The 22,570-nt window shown below is 45.9% G+C and overlaps 1 protein-coding gene across 4 annotated transcripts in view; it reads right to left on the minus strand.

Moving 5' to 3' along the window:
• Positions 1-179: 179 nt before the first annotated feature.
• Positions 180-22,570, minus strand: part of OXSR1 (oxidative stress responsive kinase 1) — an 84,705-nt gene continuing 62,314 nt past the window's right edge. For all 4 annotated transcript variants that reach the window (XM_083406502.1, XM_083406500.1, XM_083406503.1 and 1 more), the window contains exons 7-18: positions 21,633-21,734; positions 19,214-19,347; positions 18,507-18,555; positions 16,967-17,032; positions 16,691-16,813; positions 15,707-15,742; positions 13,633-13,794; positions 10,577-10,644; positions 8,410-8,462; positions 7,256-7,324; positions 6,989-7,053; positions 180-4,862 (exon numbers count right to left, since the gene is read on the minus strand). In XM_083406502.1, the coding sequence (XP_083262628.1) occupies positions 4,788-4,862; positions 6,989-7,053; positions 7,256-7,324; positions 8,410-8,462; positions 10,577-10,644; positions 13,633-13,794; positions 15,707-15,742; positions 16,691-16,813; positions 16,967-17,032; positions 18,507-18,555; positions 19,214-19,347; positions 21,633-21,734 (1,002 nt within the window). In that variant the 3' untranslated portion in view covers positions 180-4,787. The remainder of the gene's footprint in view (positions 4,863-6,988; positions 7,054-7,255; positions 7,325-8,409; positions 8,463-10,576; positions 10,645-13,632; positions 13,795-15,706; positions 15,743-16,690; positions 16,814-16,966; positions 17,033-18,506; positions 18,556-19,213; positions 19,348-21,632; positions 21,735-22,570) is intronic.

Here is a 22,570-nt window from a genome sequence, read left to right on the forward strand (position 1 = left end):
CTACCAATAGGGAACCTACGTAAGGACTCTATATGGGCTCTTGGATACCCCATAAGGGAAAAGGACAATTTTTGTTTACAACATACAACATAACCGTGATGAGGTATTGGGGATATTTGCAAGGAGAGGTAGAGAGAGACTGAGAGCAGCATCATAAGAATACAAACCGACTCCAAAAAGCAATGGACATTTTTTTTATTGATTAAAAATTAGAGAAGTACATGCAGTAAAATACAAAGTCAAAGGGGGGAGGGAAAAGGCTGAATATTTTACATCTTTCATTAAAATCTACAGTACACCAAAATCGTGTAGAGGTTCCTGTTATATTAATACACCATCATCATCCCTAAGAGTATCAACTAAGTTTTTAAAAAAATACCAACTGATTTCTAGGTTCAAGTTCAGAATTTACCCAAAATAAAAATTTAAAAAAACCCCTCTGATCCGTTAAGGGTAAAAAGGTTAGAAATAATTCCTTACCCCCCCCCCCAAAAAAATTAAAATATAAAATAATAAAATCATTGGCACTTTGAACCTCGAGAACAAAACAGTCGTCTAGCACGTTTTAGTATCCCAGGCAAAAAAAAAACCAAAAGGAAAAAAAGGAAACTATTATTACCAAGAGACACGTGCCTAGAAATTTCTAATAGCAAGGGGAGTGAAGGCTCATTAAGACAGAATAAAATAAAATTACAAGGAGAACGGCCAGCATGGATACTCTTGTCCGCTAGACTTGGGTTAGACAGAGGTGGGAGCAAATAAATAGATACTGCATCATTGCACTGGATTGGGCTGGACTCCCGTCCCAGTGTAGAGTACAAGGTTCGCACGGCATGCAGGCAAAAGTGAAGTAATACTGTACCAGAATAATTTGGTCTTCATAGCTGAAGACAGGGTGGGAAGAGTGGGGGGTGGGTGGGTGGGGGTGCCTTCTACTTGCCCTCCAAGCTTCGCCCACCTGGCTCCTCACCTGAGGCCCATTTCAGCCACAAGCTCCACCCACCTTTTTGAATCATAGAATCATCCTACAAGGGGGTGGGGCTTGAGGCAAGCCCTGCCCACTTTAGTGGCATGACATCACAGGCTCCGAAGGGACGCGCCGCCGGCCAAAGGCAGGCAAAGGATTCAGGGAATCGAGACTGTGACGGAGCCTCCGCCACTCCCATCGATCAAGTGGGGACCCCCACACCCCGGGTTAGAGACACACACCCCCTCGGAAACAGTAGTCCCGGGACTGCTTAGTGTTACACCCCACCCATGCAGGTTTTAAAAGAAAGTAAGAGATTTTGGGGGGGGGGTGAATGTGGTGCTCTCAGAGGGGGCGAGGCGGACAGAACTAGATTTTCTAACACAGACTCAGAATTCGAATGGGGCTCTTTTGTTTCACACTCTGCCTCTTTGACACCACTGCGATGTGGCCCTTTCCTATCCTTTCTTCGTTTTGCCTCCACGCTTGTAGCAGTTTTGCGCGTGACCTACCGGTAGAGCGATCAAACTACAGGGTTTTTTTTTTGGGGGGGGGGGTTGTTTTGTTTTTAGGAATTGTTATTTTCTCTTTAAAAGCAAACATGGCGAAAACTTGTGTGTGAGGGAGTGAAGGAAGCTTCTGTCACTGCCGATAGAGTGAAAAATATATAAATATAATTGGTTAAATGGGGGGAAACCCGAGAGATTCCTAACTGAATTGAAACCCACCCCCCAACCAGAGTGGGCCAGTGCACACGTCTCTTCTATCAGTCCCCCCCCCCCAAACCTGGTGCCCTCAAGTGTTTTGGATCACAACTGGGCAGATGGAAATTGTGGCCCAAACCCCTGAAGGCACCAGGTTGCGTGTGTGTGTGCCTTAAATCCCAGTTAAGAGGTTAGATGTGAGGTGCAAAACTTGCAAGCTCCATCCTCTTTCCCCAGCTTCCTTCTCGGTCGTAGCCACGGTTCTGCAGAAACGTTAACCAGGATCTGCCTTAACCCAAGTTAACAGAGCAGCTTCAGATGCGTGCTTGGAAAGTTAATTCCGGTTAAAGCTGGAGCAGAACCACGGGTAAAGCCAAAGAAACAAGGAGGGCTGGAATTTGCCCTGGAAAGAGAGTCAACGAGAAGGAAGGAAGGAATCCGTAAGCCAGCTCCAGACAGTTTAACTCTGGTTAAGAGGTTGGCATTGCAATGTGCCGACTGGGCCAATTCCAAGTACATTGGAAGGCTGTAGGGAGAGAAACGAGAACTCAATTCCTTTATCTGGGATTTAAATTCACCCATCACAGACTGCCCACAATTTCTCTGTGCTTCAAAAGCAGAGCGGGGATACATGAAAGGCCCAACTGGACTGTGTTTCAGGTGGGGGGGGGGGAGACCTGTGGGAGAGGGAAGAATCTACACCATTTTATTATTCACATATTGCATTACAAGTGTTGCTTTTTTCCAAACTAAAAAGTATAATTTATATGTAGAAATTCAAAAAAAATGAAAAAAACCATACACATACACACGCACGCACACACCCCACCAGATACTCATTTCTTTAAAAAATACTAAACGCAAGCTATATTGGTTTCAGTTACATCATCTTGATCAAACTCTTGATGCTCACACTGGAGAGTATAAAAAAAAAAAATCAATTTTGCAAATTCCAAGCAATTAGTGCAGCAAGAGGGACAAAATTGTCCAGAGCTTAATCTTGCCATGTATGAATCTACCGGCAATCTATTTATTTATCTTATTGCTGTAAAAACAGAATAGGGGTGGTTCCATATGTACCAGTCTGTGCAGGAAAAAGGAGAAAAAGAGGATGAATGCATTTTCTATCTTGAACACACCAAAGGAAAATTCTGAGAACAAGAACAGGAAAGATTTGCTTCGGCTGAAAAACACACACACACACACACACACACACACAAATACAGAGCTTCCAACTGCCAGAAGGCATGGTCAACTTTTGTTCTTAGCAACCATGTACAGAGAACATCTGGTTTTATGAATGCGTCAAACCACACATCTACGACTTTGCACAGTTAAACCACCCCAGCCAAACTTTGCGCAATTGCAACCTCCAGCAACGTCGTCTACTTACAAAGGGCTCCCTTCTCAAAAACGGTTGCAGAGAAAATCCCACGGATTTTTATTACGGGGAAATGTGTATCGTTTGAAGAAGCAACCCAAGTTTTGCAAAAGAGTTCTGGGAATTGCAGCCAGCTTAGCAAACTGAGATTTCCCTTGCCTTCCTTTTTTTTTTGGCAACATGCTCATCTGCCAGAGAGACCAAGATGCTCACCTCCAGGGAATATTGGACTCCCAACTCCCTTCAGCCCTGGACAGTGATCAAGGATGATGGGAGTTGTGGTTTAGCAACAACTGGAGGCTTAACAAATTAGAAGAGGCCGGTCTATGCATTGCTAACCACACAACTACAATTCCCAGGATTACGAAGCCAGGAAGTTTGAAACTCACCCAATGCTGCCACCCAATGACTGTGTGGATTTGTGGGGATGTAGCAAGCCTGATAACAGCATGGCAAAATTCCTGGGGTTGGTAGAGCTTCTTCTTCTTCTTACAAAGCAGCCCAATATTTAGGGCTATCCAGTCCCACTGCTCCACCCAATCTCCTTTCAGCAAGGGACGCCCATCACAAACGTTGTTACGGAAACCACCCCCAATGGGAAAACAGGGATTGCAAAGGCCAGCCTTCCCAAACTTCCCAGCAGCCGACGCTTTTCAGACAACGGTGATTCGGGCATGGCGGAAACAGCAGCAGAAGTATGCAGAGGTTTGACTCAGCGCAATTCTGGCTTGGCGCTTTAGAGCAAGGATGGGAAGCCCGCCCCCCTCCTCTGGGTGCTTTTGAACCACAACTTCCATCCCCCCTGATTGTTGCTCATGCTGGATAGGACAGATGGGAGGTGGGGGGGGGGGCAACGACAGGTCCACCACCCCTCCTCTAGAGACAAACACGTTGGAAAGTGGCCTGACAAGATTGCGGGTGGTGAAAAGTAACGAAAAAAGCAGCAGCAACAAAACGATACCCTGATAGTTCCCCTTCCCAAATGCTCTATTTTGCATTAACGTGAAGGGGGCGAGGAGGAATTAAGGCTAATCCATTTCTTTCGTGCCGTAGACCCATTAAATAAGATCCCTTAATGGTTTATTGCTAAGCCTAAGGCTTAAGACTCTCTCTTAAGACTTTGTTGGGTTTGCAAGAGCCCATCCGGATTTCTGACATGCTAGAATAGCTTGCCATTCCTGTAGTTTTTTTAAGTATTTCCCCCCCCCCCCCAATGCCTGGTAAAGTGGACCCAAAAGTGAAGCAACCCCCCTTTTGCAATGGAGCAACAACCACACAGCCACACGGGGGGGATAAAAACCTGATTCGACACAGAATCAAGAAACGGACAGGCACACGAATCGCGCCGGGATAGTTGTTAAGAGTAGTGGAAGCCCCGCGTCGTACTCTCAGTAGTATTTCTGGCTCCTTCTCTTCCTTTCTTTTTTTGTACTTTAAATAGTTAAGGCAATAATAATAATAATCATAAAAAACTACAAACATGCAGGCAATGGAAGGCTTGGTCTGCACATCTGGGATGAAGGAAACGTGGCCGAGAAGCCAGCTGTCTGCAATGGTGGTGTCGGTGAGGAGGCGCCGCGATGCGACTCGGGAAACAAACGAGGTTAAAGCTTCTAAGAAAGGGAGCTGTAGTTTGGTTCTTTGGCAGTAGTGGTTTTGCTTTTCAGGCTGACAGAAGCGTTCAAGGCTGCACCCGTTGGGGGGGGGGGAGAGACCATCGTCTGGGAGTGTCGTTTTAGTTAATGCTGAGCTGGGCAAACCCAATCAGCTTGCTGTCGTCGGGGATATCGGAGCCTTCGACGCCAGATGCCTGGAGAACAGAGGGGGCGGGGAAGTCCAACAGGGGTAAGCGTCACGGAGGAGAGAAGCTTCCCATAAACCGTTTTCAAAAATCGCAACCCATTAACAACCACAACGAAAACCCAACACCCTGGAAGAAGAATGCCTGGATTTCGCAGTGCCGAGGCAGAGTTGCCACCCGGGCCAGACAGTTGTGGGTCATAGAATCATAGAAGTGCAAAGCTGGAAGGTCTAGTCCAACCCCCTGCAATACAGTTTGCTGTTGATTAAACAAGAATAGCAACCCTCGCCAAAAGAAGAAAAGAGCCACGGCAAAGAGAAAATTAAGAATCAGTGGAAACAGTCAAATCTAAGTAACCCAGCCCTGCAGTAGCTTTGTGAAAAGTGTGGCCTGTAAATATTTAAATATACCGTATTTTTTGCACTATAAGACTCACCTTTTCCCTTCTAAAAAGTAAGGGGAAATGTGTGTGCGTCTTATGGAGCGAATGCAGGCTGCGCAGCTATCCCAGAAGCCAGAACAGCAAGAGGGATTGCTGCTTTCACTGCGCAGCGATCCCTCTTGCTGTTCTGGCTTCTGAGATGCAGAATATTTTTTTTCTTGTTTTCCTCCTCCAAAAACTAGGTGCGTCTTATAGAGCGAAAAATACGGTAAATAGTAGCAAAATGGTAAATATATCAAAAAGAGCAGCAGTAGCCAGTCTACAAATCTTTACAGAAAGGTAGCGACGGCAACCTGAACACAGTCTTTATATGAAGAGTCCCAGGGAATCAAAGGTGAGTTTCTAACGGAAGCAAATCAAGCTTCCATATAAGATGGAATTTGAACCAGGCGCTCCTCTGAAGATACTATTACAAAAACCAAACTTGCAAAAACATTTGGCAAAGTTAGGTGGCCAGTTTTCCCTATGCCTTCCAATATAGGCCACTTGCGGGGCAAAGTTTTAGAGAAGAGTGGCCTGGGACCACAAAGAACGAGGGGGGAAAGAGGGGGGAAAGACCCACTACCTCGAGCAAACATGAGGACCGCAGCCTTGCTTTTAAACAAAGCAAAGCAAAAAGAGAACAGCTGGAATATGTGCGAGTGATGCCTCGGTGAGAAATCAGAAGTGTGGGAAATATTTCCGTGCCCCCTCCCCATGCACTTCGCCAAAGTGACGGAGACTGCCGCAGTCCGCTTCTGTTGCACAGTCACCTTGTGAAGTACAGAGGTGTGGGGAGCATGAATGAGGAGACTGTCACGGGTGCAAACCCTGGTGCATATGGACAAGGAAGCCATTTGCTAAAAGAGCAAAAGAGACTCTCGTCACGGCAGACCACACTTATACCTTTTTTTATGTTCTCTGCAGACCAAAATTAAAACTCACATCCTTCTGCATTCCAATGCAGCTTTAAGAGAGCATGTGAGACACAGAGAAAAGGGCTAGATGGGGGGGGGGGGGAGGAAGCATTCCGAAGTTAGCAAATCCGCCTTTATCAGAAATGCTCACCACTAAGCATGTCTAAAGCCACCACATTACATTAAACTGTGCCGTTGTGCAGAGTGTAGTTCAATTTGGCATTTGTAGTATTTTGTGCCAGGTCCCGGTTGAATTTTCAAAGGCGTTTTTCCAAAGCAAGCATGGAACGCTCCTGTTCAGAGTTCCTGCCTGCCTGCCAGCCAGCCAGCCAGCCAGCCAACAATGCCCTCTTCCAGACACTCCATTTCATCACACACCCTCTCCCCCAGATTTTCTTCTCAAGAGACACTAGGCATTCCAAGCCCTCATTGGGCTATTCTGGGCTATTCCCCTAGGCAAGCTGATCTTTCCACCCTGGAGCAAGGATGGTGCCAATCTGACTACAAAAGGACTGGCACATGTCCCCAAGCATCATTCACAGAGGAAACAACATTTTAAGCCCACTTTTTGATCTGGGTGTATCTAAATTACGAAGATTAATCGCAACTCAACTGATCCCCAAAGCCCCTGAAAGTAGACCCCCTGCCTTATTTCTGCTGTGACTGTGTGGGTTCCCCACTAGATACCCATTGTCCAGGGATTACTGTTGAAGAATCAACGCCCCAAAGAAACACCTAGAGCAGAAACACCCTTTTAACACAGACCAGGTTAATAAGGGGGGAAATAGTAAATATACCAGTTTGAAAGTGACAGATCGATTCGTCTGGGGCTCTTCCACAATTTTTTGTAAGTTGGCAGCAACTGAAACGACAGAGGGTGGACACACTCAAAGACGGAGTACTTAAGCATTTTCATTCTGAACAAGCTTCCCTAAAATATTGGAAAAAGACATCCTAGTTAACAATGAAGGAATTTTCCCCTCCCTGTCCTGGGAAGAAATACAGCAACTTGTATCCACAAATCCAGTATGGGATTAAGGTGAACATGAAATGCGCACTATTACCTATTACTAAGTCTCTGCCATCGACAAGCCCAGCCGAGATGAGTTCTTGGGATACCCCATCCGCAGTATCTGGAAAGATTGTAATTAAGAGACCATCACATCTGCACACAAGTGGTTTAAAACAAATTCAGAGTTCACAATTTGCAGGCATTTGCCTTTTTCTTCTTCTTTTTAGATTGGTTTTATATTATGCATCGTTCTGCATTATATTTTACTTAAAAAGCCTCAAATGGATTGTATGCAGAGAGGTGGGAAAGAATAATTTCTTTAATTGAAAACAGAGCTTCTAAGGATCCAACTCTACCTAATCCCAGACTAATAGGATCAAGCTGGGATTTCTCATTTGGGAAGGAAAAGCGCTCTGTGTGTGCTCAGAGGAGTCTGAACCCCAACTCTGATTAAGCCCAACCACTGAGCCTAGGACTTGCCGATCGGAAGGTTGGCGGTTCAAATCCCTGCAACGGGGTGAGCTCCCGTTGCTCGGTCCCAGCTCCTGCCAACCTAGCAGTTCGAAAGCACATCAAAGTGCAAGTAGATAAATAGGTACCGCTCCGGCCATTAGGTCCAGTCGTGGCCGACTCTGGGGTTGCGGCGCTCATCTCGCTTTATTGGCCGAGGGAGCCAGTGTACAGCTTCCAGGTTATGTGGCCAGCATGACTAAGCCGCTTCTGGCAAACCAGAGCAGCGCATGGAAACGCCATTTACCTCCCCGCTGGAGCGGTACCTATTTATCTACTTGCACTTTGATGTGCTTTCAAACTGCTAGGTTGACAGGAGCAGGGACTGAACAACGGGAGCTCACCCCGTCGCAGGGATTCGAACCGCCGACCTTCTGATCGGCAAGTCCTAGGCTCTGTGGTTTAACCCACAGCGCCACCCGTGTCCCTCTGAGCAACTACCATAAGGTTAAACACAAAACCGTGCAAGTGGAACATCCGCAGCATGTCTGCAGCTGCAACAAAGGAAGTCGCCTTATACCAAGGGAGGCTGTGTCTAGTTCATATGGGCTATTCTGACTGCCACTGGATCTCCTTGGTTTCAGAGTGAGGGATCTTTCCTGCTTGGCGATGCTGGAGATTCAACCCAGAACATTCTGCACCCACGGTTACTCAATAACTTCCAGCACGTTTCTCTTTCCCGTACCCATGTCTCACCTCTCCCAGGGGTGAACTCGAATCGAATGTCGTTGAGTTCTTTCTTTGAATTCCTGTTGAGGGGAAGAGAAGAGAGATGAAACACAAAGCCATTTATTATTTTTACTCTGTAGACGAAAGCAAGGACGGTGAACGAAAAGCCTGGATTGCAGCTCCTAAGCACATTTTATCTGGACCTAGCATTGCTATGCCAAATTATAGCCAAGCACGATAAAAAGGAGGTCTGCCCACAGTTTTGTTTCTGTAGAAGGATGTTTTTACATCCTGCAAGGATGACCCACAATTGAACTTTACATCTCTTTCAGATTTTTCACATCACACGTAAATGCAAATATTTGTTGGCGAATCATATACCTGAGTGCATATGCTCTTTAGCTGAAGTCCTTAATGTTAGAGCAAATACATTATGGGGCCTGAGCACTTTTCATTAATGTGTTCAGCGCATAGATGGAATGGGTCTTGGCGCAGGCATACACAAGAAGCAGAAACCTATTCTAGATAGTATTACCTATTTCAGGATGAAATGTTCTAAGGATTACTTTTGAGCGGTCTGAACAATGAACATATTTCCATACATTTTTTAAGCACTACAAACATTACAGGGATTTATACTCTTTGGGCTGTGGGTGTGGCTATGCATGGACCATCTGTTTGCAGCCCATGTCAATTCTCCATGTGTTCTTTCAGAAGTCTGCTCCATCCCATTTCTACATTAATTTGATTTTTTAAAAAAACAAAACTGTAAGATATTTCCTTAATAAACACATTCGTAACAGTATTTAGTCTAGAATACGTGTTTTGTATTTCTATACACATTTCAGTACAGTTTTTGAGCAAAGGGCTGTTATTGCAAAATTCGAAGAAGCACAGAATCCAAAAGGATATTTACGTTCCGATCTTGTGTATTAGTCTGGGTGGTGCAAATCCGCTCACAGCTGGCTTAAAAATGCAAAACTGAGTCGACTTTTCCACCATTCCCACGGTGTGGTTTTGTTTTTAAATCGCATTGTTTCCCACAGAAGTCGTGAGGTCGAAATACATTCAAGCCTTTGACACATCTTTAAGTACGTGACCATGTTGTTCTATTACTGGGTTCATCAGTTGGCACTGCCTGTTGACAGGCGCCTCGGTTCTCTGTGTATAGTTACTTTAATGAACTGTGTGCTTTTCTGATGCAAAAATTAAGCCTCAGCCAAAGAGTCTTACCAATTTACCATATTTTTTCGCTCAATAGGACGCACCTTGTTTTAGAGGGGGAGAACAAGAAAAAAAAAAATCTCCCCCGCTCTGCTCAGCGCCCCTTCAGCGGAGCAGCAGGAGAAACAGAGCCCCTTCCATTTCTCCTCCCGCTTGGCTGTAGGGGCACTGCGCAGCTCTCGCTCTCTGCTGAAGCCAGGAGAGCCTTGCTCTCCCGACTTCAGCAAAAGGAACCTGAAGCCTCCAGAACGCAGTGGGAACTCACGCTGCACTCCAAAGGCTTCAGGTGGCTATCCCTGAAGCCTGGAGAGCGAGGCTTCAGTGAAAGCAATGCGAAGCCTCCGGAGTGCGGAGGGAGCGCTCCCTCTGCACTTTGGAGGCTTCACGTTGCTATCGCTGAAGCCAAGGAGCCTGCATTCGCTCCATAGGACGCACACACATTTCCCCTTAATTTTTGGAGGGGGGAAAGTGTGTCCTATAGAGCGAAAAATACGGTAATTGGATTTTCTGGATGTGAAATCTCGAAAAAGAAATATTGTGCTCCAACAAAGAGGTCCCAGGTACTAAGCCCGTTTCCTAGAGTGGGGTGCTGAAAAGCTCCCAAGATTGAAAATATTAACAGCAATGATATACTTACAGGTGAGGAGAATTTAGGGCATACATGACCATGGAAAGTTCATGAGATCTGAACCCTCCTCTCCTTGGGGCCAAGTCAAGCCCCACCCAGTGGACCACAGAGAGAGCAAGGGTGGATGTCATGGTGCCTTTGAAAGATGCTGATGAACTCTAATTCCCCATCAAACCTAAACCAGCAGCAATGCTAGTTGGGACTGGTGGGAGTTGCAGTGCAACAACGCAGGGAGGCTGCCATCTTGGAAACCCCACCCAAAAAGCCTCTCCTGTCAAGGATGGGAGTCGAACAAGAGCCGGGTGATTTAAGCCTTGAAGACGTTTGCGAGAACATGCTTACCTTAACCTTAGAACGAGGCTGATGGGGACTTTCATTTCCTCTTGCGCTGGGGCTGTTGCAGGAGGTGCCTTTTGGGGGGGGGGAGAGGAAGGGTCGACTTTTTAAAGAATAAATAAATTTGTGTGTTTTTTAAAAAAAATAAATGTGTGTTTTGTTTTTAAAAAACCACACAAAAGCATTGTAAGATGATCAGGCAGCAAATGAGACAATTTTGGAGAGGCAGAGAGCAAACAAATGTGGTGACACAGAGATGGAACTGATTTAAAAAACCTCCCTTGGGACGACTCGCTGGATGAATTTTCTTCAGTGTTTCACAATTGGCAATAGCTCAAACAATATTCCGTAAAGCAGATCTCTCTCCCTGCCCCTTCCCAAAACACAGGCCTCTTGTGCCCCGAGTCAAACTGGCTACTGATCCGATGGGGTTAATTTATGACTACTTATTATTTTGGCATCTTATTGCAGTACATGGCTTCACTTGTTTGTTTTAATCATTTGCTCCGAAGGAACCTGTTTTTTATCTTTTTTTTAATGTTTCTTCCTTTATTAAACCATTTTTCCACACAATGGTTTGCAGCTCTCTCAGGAACTAAAGCACAGAGAAATCCGGCACAGCATTGATCCAACCCAGAGCAAGACAGTCTTCTTAAAAAGAAGCAGCGGCACAAAAATCCTTTGCCCCACCAAGGAAAATAAAATCGCAATGAGTAAGCAATACTTTCCGCAGAGAACATACTTACTGCAGGTGCTATATTCTAATATGGATTGAGTATGTTCAGCTTTGTGCACTGGGGCAGGGGCTGATGGGTGGCTGCCCCTGTTTGCAAGGAAATGTGGGTATTCAGATTTTCAGGCACCTGCCAACTCTTATTCATTTCAACATAGGCCTGAAGCGCTTGTTATTGCATCAGAGCCCTCTTCGCTTAACAGCTGATGTAGTTCAGGGATGGCGAACAGTTAAATACGCAGGCCAAGGGGACAAATACTTTGAGCTGGTGTAAAGCAACTTCCTATGCTTCAAAATCTCCCAGGATGGTCCCACAACCACTGGCCCAGCCTAGTTCCACAAGAGGAGAGGTGCCTACAAGCTTAGAAGTGGTTCCTTGATATACAGGAGCCATAAATAGAGCTGGGGGGGGGGGGTAGAAGAAGATAGGACACGGATCAGACGCAGCCCACAAATGGCCGCCTAGGTCACAAGGGGGGTGAGATTAAGAGATTCCCTGAAATCCTGCGCTGGGGAGCCACATCGCGCTCCCTTGACGTCAGCGAAGCCACAGCTGCCGTACCTTCCAGCTGCTGGGAAGTGGCAGAGAAGCAAAACCACGCACATTGAGGGATTGTTTCAAAGCGGAGGCCGGGGGCTCCCTCAAGCGTTTAATTGCTGGGCCTGCTCACACAGAGAACATCTGCAGACCCTAAGCCAAGTCCGTCCTATTTAATTTCAGCCAGCTGGAATCCAGGAACGTAGGGCGCCAAGGTTTGTCTCCCCAAGATTAATGGGCTGTCAGGGAGAGAACAGGAGCCCTGTGAGCGCAGAGGGGTTTATATATAGCCTCCTTCCCAAAAACCCATGAAAACGCTTCTAGGAAAAACGCTGAAGCCCTCGAGTGTTGCTCTGGCCACAAATCACCGCCGGACCATTCCCAGCAGGCCTATTAGGATCACGGGGTGAGGAAGCTTCCCCCGCCCCTCCAGCCTTGCAGGCCTCACCCCGGCTCCAAGGACAGCTATTTGCTATAATACACGAGCAATCGCCGTCCGGCTGCCTCCAGAGCACCCGCAAGCAGTGGGACACGCTCCAGAACGGGCTGGTTTTGGCAGGAGTTCACCCTGGGTGAGGAAAGCCATCTCATTGGCTGCTCCTCTGCTGAGTTCCACACCCTCTGCAAAAGGCAGGGCTTGCATTAAAGCACTCCGTCGCCTGAAAAGCAGAGGACATTGGGGTGGTGATGGTTTTTGCGGCAGAAAGGTCTCCAATCAGCCCTATAGGGTAGGCCAGCTGCTCTCGATCCTGTCTCACAGACCAGGAGACTGGGGGGGGGGGGGAGGACAGCTAGACCACCTATTTTGCTCGTGGCTGAAGGGACATTTCGGCCAGGAACTTTGCAATTCATGGCCTCTTCGCCAGAGAGAATGCATGCACTTGTTTTATAGCCAAAGCAGTCTGGGGAAGGCTGCATGGCCAGCTGTTGCTTAACCCCTTTTCCCACTGGTCCTACAGTGTGGTTTAGTGACTCAGGGGTCAGCAAACCTTTCAGCAGGGGGCCGGTCCACTGTCCCTCAGACCTTGTGGGGGGGCCGGACTACATTTTGGGGGGGAAATTAAGGCATTTGTGGTGCTGTGGGTTAAACCACAGAGCCTAGGGCTTGCTGATCAGAAGGTCGCGGTTTGAATCCCCGTGACGGGGTGAGCTCCCGTTGTTGGGTCCCTGCTGCTGCCAACCTAGCAGTTCAAAAGCACATCAAAGTGCAAGTAGATAAATAGGTACCACTCCGGCGGGAAGGTAAACGGTGTTTCCGTGCGCAGCTCTGGTTTGCTAGAAGCGGCTTAGTCATGCTGACCACATGACTTGGAAGCTGTACACCGGCTCCCTCAGCCAATTAAGCAAGACGAGCGCCGCAACCCCAGAGTCGGTCACGACTGGACCTAATGGTCAGGGGTCCCTTTACCTTTACCTTTTTATGCCCCACAAATAACCCAGAGATGCATTTTAAATAAAAGGACACATTCTACTCATATAAAAACACGCTGATTCCCGGACTGCCCGCGGCCCAGATTTAGATGGCAACTGGGCCAGATCCGGCCCCCGGGCCTTAGTATTCCTACCCATGGGTTAGAGTGCCAAAGTAGGACCTGAGAGACAAGGGTTAAAATTTCCACTTGTCCAGGAAGCTCCCTGGGCCAGTGACCTTGGGCCAGCCACTGGCTCTCAGCATTGCTGTGGGGATACACTGCAAAGGAAGAGAGCCCTGTGTGTCGCCTCGAGTTCCTTAGAGGAAAAAGTGGGATATAAATGCAAAAGCAAACTCTTTCCGCTTCTGGTGGGTCTTACCTGCGCAGGTGGAGGAGCTCCTGCTGCAGGTGCCTGAGAAGCTGGAGCAGGGACAGCGGGAGAAGTTTGTGCGGGTGCTTGTCCTGCAGGCTGAGGTAGTTGAGGCGGCTGGGCCGGGACGTTGAGCAAAGGGCTTGCCGGCTGCTCCGCTGGCGGAAAGAGCTGCAAATCAGAAAGGAAGGGAGATGGGTATGGGAGAATGAGGGGGGCCCACCTGTCAGAAATACCAACGATGAACTGCTTGTTTGTTGACTTATTATTATTTTTTTTGAATAATATTTTATTAAGTTTTACAAAAAAGCATAAAACAACAATAAACAAACACCTCACAACAAAAAAGAAAAAACAACAGAAAAATAGATACTACAACACACAAACACAAAACAGCAAAATACAACAAAGAAAATAAACATATTAAAAACAATTTTTGTCTCCTTGTATTCTTTACATTAACTTATTTCTCCGACTTCCCCAGACCTTCCTTCTCTGTATTCCAAATCAAATATTCTGTCTGCAAATTCTTTCCCTCTATCATATTTTGATTTTCTGATACTCTTAAAGTCTAGTAGATAGTTGCATTTCCTTAAGTCTGACAAAATATTAAATCTTTCTCTAATCACTTTTTCCCAAATACCCATTCACCCTCAATCCGATGTCATCAAACGTTCATTATCTTATAATGTTTCTGTAAATAGTCCTTAAATTTTCTCCAGTCTTCCTTCACCGTCTCTTCTCCCTGGTCTCTGATTCTGCCGGTCATTTCTGCCAGTTCCATATAGTCAATAACTTTCATCTGCCATTCTTCCAGTGTGGGTAGCTGTTGAGTCTTCCAATACTGTGACTTATTCAGGCAATTTCTTTTACCGCCTAATTACAATTGTCCCTAAGCGGTGAACAATTAACTAAGAGCATTGTGTAAGTAAGTATGTAAGTAAGTAAGAGCCAGGGGTGGTGTAGTGGTTAGAGTGTCAGACTAGGACCTGGGAGACCAGGGTTCGAGCCCCCACTTGGCCATGAGGCTCACTGGGCCACTGCCTGTCAGCCATCCTACCTCACAAGGTTGTTGTTGTGGGGATTGAATGAGAAAAACCTCGTGTGCTGCCTTTGAGTTCTTTGGAGAGAAAGGTGGGGTATAAATTCAATAAATAAATAAAATTAAATAAATTCAACACAATGAAGGTAAAAACCAGGTATGAATTTGTGACCGAATGAAGCAAAGATAACTCAATTATTATTCCAAAATGCTTGAACACTGCGAGCCCAAGGAACAATTGATTTAAAGTTTCTTTACGAGTCCTTGCTGTTTATGTATCAACTCACTGCCGCTTATAACAATTCATACATTCCTACATTTAACGCATAGTATGCTATACTGGCCAAATCCACAGCCCTCTTGGGCTTATGCCTACAGGGCAGAAGATGCTTCCATCTACCTCGTCTCCCTTTTTCAGGAGCCTTTCTCCTTTTTTCCAGAAAGGATTTCCGTCCTCCCATTGGAAGGGAAAAATACATTCGCCAGTCCATTGTGCCACACTCCCCCACCCTGAAGACTTGCCAGTGGGATTAGGTGCCACAATTTATTACTGTCTTACATTCACACCCCATCATTCCTCTGTCACGGGACCCAAGGCGGTGTGGTTCATTGGCACTCACACATCCAGGCACCTACACCCAGATCTGCTTCAGCTTCAACAAGCTGGTGGCTTTCCATGAACTTTCAGAACATGCTCTGAATTTTGTTACGAACCATAATTTAAAAATGACAATATTTTAACTGGCTTCAGCAGTTATCGTTCCATTACTTAAAAGTCGAGATTTGTTGCACGTATCTTTGTATATAAAATGCTGCCGGGCAATTGCTTCAAGCTAGCAACGCTTATTTTATTGTCCTGAAACGTGGCCGCCCCACTTTTTAAGCCAGCAGAAGTCAGTCTGTAGGTCAGCGCTCTGTTAACAGAGAGCTAAAACATTACCTTAATTGTTACTATTGTTTGTGTGCGTATAATGAACTTGGCACTTCTCAAAACAGAAGACAGGCCGGTGCTTCAAGATGCATGACTGGTTAATAACTCACCTCGGAATTTTGTGATGATTCTTTCACTCTGGGCGACTAAAAGGGGAAGAAACAGACAAGCGCAATTAGCATGCAACGCCACACCGAATGTCGTGCCCTTGAGACACGGTGAAAACGGCAGCTTTTGGCACAATTTCATTTTAATGTGTTCCAAGTCTAACTGTGGGCAGTAATTCTTAAATCCCAGAAGATCTTTGAAACAGAGGAGCTCAGAGGTCTTAAGCTGGTGAGGGTGTTGCAGCAGGGGTGTCAAAATGGTTTACCATTTGTTTTTAATAAATAACAGGAGTTCATCCTGTTCGAAATGCTTACTCAACAGCCTTTCTCCTGCAAAGCATTGGCAATGGCTATGAAGACTGAAATGGAAGAGAAGCGCTCTTTCGAAGAGAGAGATTCTCCTGTCCTTAGAGAGGTGGTGTGTGTCTCCCCATGTTGCCAGAGTTCATCTTCTGATAGCCACAGTCAGTGTGCAGAACAGTCAGGACTGATGGGAAATATGGAGATTCCTTGTTTTGTTATGATTTATGTAAGATATACCTCTGTAAAATTTTAAATTGAAAAACCAAATAAATAAATAATTTTTATTTGCCGTATTTTTTGCTCTATAAGACTCACTTTTTCCCTCCTAAAAAGTAAGGGGAAATGTGTGTGTGTGTCTTATGGAGCGAATGCAGGCTGCGCAGCTATCTCAGAAGCCAGAACAGCAAGAGGGATTCCTGCTTTCACTGCGCAGGGATCCCTCTTGCTGTTCTGGCTTCTGAGATTCAGAATATTTTTTTTCTTGTTTTCCTTCTCCAAAAACTAAGTGCAGCTTGTGGTCTTGGGAGTCTTATAGAGTGAAAGATGCGGTATTTGTATTTTTTACTGAGAAACCCTCTTGCAATCCTATCAATGCATTAACTGCACCCTTAAAACAGCTTTCACAACAGAGACTGTCTTTCTGGGGCTAATTTTAAGAGGCAAATGGTGACTCTTGGTGCTCACTCTGAGCTGTGAAATTGCCGCTTTGCCTTCTTCGCTCTCTTCATCAAGCTCATCGTCACTCCACTCCCAGTCGCCATCTTCCGTCTTATGAAGGCGCCCGCTGGAGCCTGGGACTCTTCGGACCTGTATTTCAACAAAGCCACCATTAAAGTCACCGGCAGAATTTCATACAGAGAATTCTAGCGTGCCCTTTCTAGAGCAACCGGAGAGCTGGTTGATGGAAAATTTAAGAAGCGCGGTGTGCACGTTCCCACTTCAAACTGTTTTAACTAGTACCTTTTTGGCTCTTTCCGTGATGGTTGGGGCTCTCTGCAGCATTTTTTCTTGCAAAAATTCTTTATTCTGGAAAAGAAAGGGAGGGGAATCAAATCGACGCTTTGCGACTCCTCAAAGGCCACCGTTTGGCTCAAGCGTCATCGCTTATGTGTGTGTGAGAGAGATAAGCTCTCGAGTTACTTGAAAGGGAACAAGAGGGTCCTTTGATACAAGTGTTGGAAAGCCAACACATTAGATTCTTCCTAAGAGTAGTCCGTGCCACACTCCTTAGAAATTATCCTGAGGTGGTTGCAGAGAGGAGTGCACGTAAACTTCACCACAAGTGTTTTCAAAATCCATACACAGCTGCCAGGAGACTGCAGGCCTCCCCCTGACTTAAAATCCCTGAGCTCATTGTGTCTTGTCTGCAGGAACATTTGCTCTGACATAAACCTCCTAGCTCAGGAGTAGGCAAACTAAGGCCCGGGGGCCGGATCCGGCCCAATCGCCTTCTCAATCCGGCCCACGGACGGTCCGAGAATCAGCATGTTTTTACATGAGTAGAATGTGTCCATTTAATATGCATCTCTGGGTTATTTGTGGGGCCTGCATGGTGTTTTTACATGAGTAGAATGTGTGCTTTTATTTAAAATGCACCTCTGGGTTATTTGTGGGGCCTGCCCGGCATTTTAACATGAGTAGAATGTGTGCTTTTATTTAAAATGCATCTCTGGGTTATTTGTGGGGCATAGGAATTTGTCCATTCCCTACCCCCCCCTGCAAAAAAAATATAATCCGGCCCACTGCATGGTCTGAGGGATGGTGGACCAGCCCATGGCTGAAAAAGGTTGCTGACCCCTGTCCTAGCTCTTCGCAAACTGTGGGAGAATGCTTGCTTCTGTATGTGAAGCAAAACCTCGTGAGGCCTGGGGCAAAGTCTTCTCTGCCCCGACACCACAATTTCCAAATAGCCCATTCTGCCTCACATCGTTACTAGCCTTCAGGTGAAAATACTTCCCCCATTTCTAAATTCTGCACTGTTGACTTCATACATTTTTCTATGTTGTACAGGAACAGACCTGGTAACTGTTTTGATATTCCTATTTGGGTTACTTCATTTTGAATAAGTGTAAATTGCCTTGAGTGTTAAGTCTCAATCAAAGCCAAAAGAAACTCAGCCAGATTTGCCAGCAGATTCCAGCTCAGTAGTTTCATAATCAAGGCATTCTGACATCCGCACCAGGAAAGGCCTAATGCAGAAGTCTTCAACATTTCAAACTTATCTTAAACATTCATTTGGGGTCCCATTTCTCCCATCCCCCAATTTATTTTTATGGTGCTAGTGCTGCTGGTTTGACCCACTTTAGATCAGGCCACAACTCAGCAGTGAGTCCCGGAAGATCTTAAGGCAGACAAAATTCCACTGGTGAATAAAACCAGGGAGGAATCTCTGCTGCAATGAGCTCTTATTACCTGCACACCAGTAAACTGTTCCTCTCTTCAAATATATTATTTATTGATCATTTGTTCATTTATTTAAAAGGTCAAGCTAAGTTCCTACCTTTGCTTTCTGGAAAAATTTGTGCCTTAGAAGTTCAGCAGCTGTTGGTCTATTAAAAAGAAAAGAAAAGAAAAGGAGGGTGTCATTAGAAGACGTCACAAGAGTTGCTTTTTCTTGCTGCGCCAAAACAAGATTGCAGGAATCTTTAAAGAGCTGGGCGCCATCTCTGATAGAAGAGGCCAAACTGGATTATGGCAGAGACTGCTGTTTCCTGCCATCTTAGTTCAGATGTTGACAATATTAACAGAAGCTCCTAAGATCTGGACTCAGTGAGATTTGCTAAGGGGATGGGTATGTAACTGGAACCCAGTGACCATGAACAAGTCTGCAGTGGCCGAATTAAAAGTAAGAAGGAAAATGTGCATTAAAAATTAGAAGTAGTGTAGAAAATTGCTTTTCTGCATTCTTTGCATTACAGTGGTACCTCGGGTTACATACGCTTCAGGTTACAGACTCCACTAACCCAGAAATAGTACCTCGGGTTAAGAACTTTGCTTCAGGATGAGAACAGAAATCGTGCTCCGGCAGCGCAGCAGCAGCAGCGGGAGTCCCTATTAGCTAAAGTGGTGCTTCAGGTTAAGAACAGTTTCAGATTAAGAACGGACCTCCAGAACGAATTAAGTACTTAAGTCTTCCACTCTCACAATAAGCTTTCATCAAGCAACGCTGGTTCACAATGGGTGGAAACAAGACGGTTTGCTGCGTACCTTTTCTCGGGGTCTTTCTGCAAGCACAGTGAAATCATCTTCCTAAAAGACTTTCCATACTTCTTCAGCATCTCCTTATCCTGCACACCTGTCTCCAGCGAGGGCGGGTCGTTCTGTAGCGTCAACATTAAGACCTGAAACAATTGCACCCGTTAGAAGCACCAAGACAAACCTCAAGTTCATTAAGCAGGCGCTGTCCCTTTGAAAAAGATGCCATGGCCTCTTTGAGCAAAAGGAAGGTGGCAAGTAGCTTATAGCAGACAAGCAAGGTAAGCGAAAGGTTGTGGAAGAACAATAGGTACAGTGGTGCCTCGCAAGACGAAAAGAATCCGTTCCGTGAGTCTCTTCGTCTAGCGTTTTTTTCGTCTTGCAAAGCAAGCCCATTAGCGGATTAGCGCTATTAGCAGTTTAGCAGCTATTAGCGGCTATTAAAGGCTTAAGGGATTAGCGGATTAACTGCTAAAAGGCTATTAGCAGCTTAGTGCCTTAGAAAAAGGGGGTGGGGAGCGGGGGGAAAAACCCAGGAATCGCAAGACGTTTTCGTCTTGCGAAGCAAGCCCATAGAGAAATTCGTCCTGCAAAGCACCTCCAAAACGGAAAACCCTTTCGTCTAGCGGGTTTTCCGTCTTGCGAGGCATTCGTCTTGCGGGGCACCACTGTACATTATATTTTTTTTAAAAAAAGACTTGCTGGATTCTACTGGGGTGATGTCTAGTTCAGCATCCTAATTCCCAAACCACTGAGAGGTTATTTTGGAAAACTCCAGGGAGGCTTGAAAGCAACTGCCCTCCTCAACTCCACCATCTGACTCTGAACACTGGAGTGAGTAGCAGGAATGACTGCCTTAATTTACAATTTAGCACCCAAAACGCCTATCTGGTAGTTTCCAAAAAGAGAAGGTCCCAGCTCAAAATGCCCGGCAACTTAAAAATAAGATGCAATTAGATGAAGACATGTTTGGGATTAAAGCTTCCCCCCCCCCCCCCGCTTTTTTTATAGGAATTATGCTTTTGGAAAGAAAAAAAAGACATAGGGGAAAAACACACAAAGTGTTAAGGATGGGGAAAATGGGGGAAATCAGTTCAGCCAGGTGAAACCACAACATCAAACATCAGTGATGGAATTAGGGGGTGCTCCTGCTAACGTTACTGTAGTCCACTTTGTTTTGCCTTCTTAGTTTGGTCAAAAGCCTCAGTTGGTCGAGGGTTTGAGGACTACTGCATGCTTTTGGCGTAAAAGCTAGGTCACCTCCTGCTTTTAAATTGTTTGATTTTATAGTTTTCTCTTAATTGTGAATAGGGCTGTATCGTTCCTCAAGCTCGCTGCTTTAAGGGTTTCCTGAAGGTCAAAAAGCAGCGTATAAATTGAAATATTAATGATTGCATTAATTATTGAGGCAAGAATTCTAGATGCAGCCTGGGAGGGGCCATTTGGAGATGCTGGATAAAAGGAGGAATGTTTCAAGAAAAGGAAAGAGGGAGGGGTGGCGGAAGAGTCTACACGGGAATCCAGTGAGGAATCAAGGGCTTGCTTGGCATGGGGAGTAGATTCAGAAGGGTTGAGCTGCTGAGTGTCTCAAAAGCAAGTGATATTATTATTATTATTATTATTATTATTATTACTTATACCCCGCCCATCTGGCTGGGTTTCCCCAGCCACTCTGGGCGGCTTCCAATCAAGTATTAAAATACAGTGGTCTGTTAAACATTAAAAGCTTCCCTAAAGAGGGCTGCCTTCAGATGTCTTCTAAAAGTCAGATAGTTGTTTATTTCCTTGACATCTGGTGGGAGGGCATTCCACAGGGCGGGCGCCACCACCAAGAAGACCCTCTGCCTGGATCCCTGTAACCTGGCTTCTCGCAGTGAGGGAACCGCCAGAAGGCCCTCAGCACTGGACCTCAGTGTCCGGGCAGAAGGGTGTGGGTGGAGACGCTCCTTCAGGTATACTGGGCCGAGGCCGTTTAGGGCTTTAAAGGTCAGCACCAACACTTTGAATTGTGCTCGGAAATGTACTGGGAGCCAATGTAGGTCTTTCAAGAAGAGAAGATCAGCAGCAGGCAGGCAATTTTTTCAGGAATTTGACCCACCATCACAAATCTTCTCACTGAGGGACCCCAGATTAGTTTCTGGGAAGCCTCGGGGTTTCCTGTTGGTAAAGCACAGTTCCAACCTATGTATGCCGTGACGCTCGCTCTGCATTCTGATAATATAGTTTTGCTTCGTGCTTGCCAACTTCCTTCCTCATTGACAAAACCCAGGCTTCCGAAGCTCTCCCCACTGCCACCCCTTCGGGTTATCGCTTACTTCCAGAAGCAGCACGTTCTAGGATGCTGGGGTTTTTTGGGTGTGGGGTTGGTGGGGAACACAGGTGATTCCTAGGAACCAACACAGTTATTTGAACTAGTCAATCAGTGACTCACCTTCATGGGTGGGTATTTGTGGTAAGGAGCTGCCCCTGTCGCGAACTCGATTGCCGTGATTCCAAAACTCCAGATGTCCGCCTTGAAATCATAACCTCTCACCTAGAAAGTGAAGAGACGGTTAACAAGGCATTTCTTTCCAGTTAATCTACATAGGCCTCCAGGCTTTTCCTGCATTCTTGGTCACAAAACTGATCCAACTCCATGCTAACGATAGATTGGAATCATACCTAGAAGCTCTGCTCTGCTCACTATCACCAAGCAGAGATAATCCATATCCCAAGAAAGCCATTTCTTTTCTGGCAATGAGTTATTGCCAGGCATCTTATCCAGAACACTGAGTTTCTCTCCCAACGGCAGAGAAAAGACTCTGCGTATTCTCTACACTGCAAGAGTTTGGGCCAAACGGGAGGAATTAACTGCCCCTGGACTCGTCGAAAAATTGACATCTTTGCAAATGCCATAGGAGTGTGTTGCTTCACTAATTTAGTGTTGCTCTGGAAGGAGAAAGCTATTTCTTCCACTAAAAGAGTGGTGGCTTCATATTGTACTATGCAGCTGGAACGGGCAGGTGGGGGGGGGGAGGGAGGGGAGAGAGAGAACTGACCCAAATATACAGAAACGATCCCACATTTTTCTGAAGAAATATTAACGCAGCACCTTCAATGAGCTTCGTATAATAATAATAATTTATTATTTATACCCCACCCATCCGGATGGGTTTTCCCAGCCACTCTGGGCGGCTTCCAACAAAACACTAAAACACAATAATTCATCAGATATTAAAAACTTCCCTAAACAGGGCTGCCTTCTAAAAGTCGGATAGTTGTTAATTTCTTTGACATCTGATGGGAGGGTGTTCTACAGGGCAGGCACTACTACAGAGAAGGCCCTCTGCCTGGTTACCTGTGACTTTGCTTCTTGCAGAGAGGGAACCA

This window comes from Podarcis tiliguerta, assembly GCF_965153285.1.
Source record: "Podarcis tiliguerta genome assembly, chromosome: 12".
Lineage (NCBI taxonomy): Eukaryota > Metazoa > Chordata > Lepidosauria > Squamata > Lacertidae > Podarcis > Podarcis tiliguerta.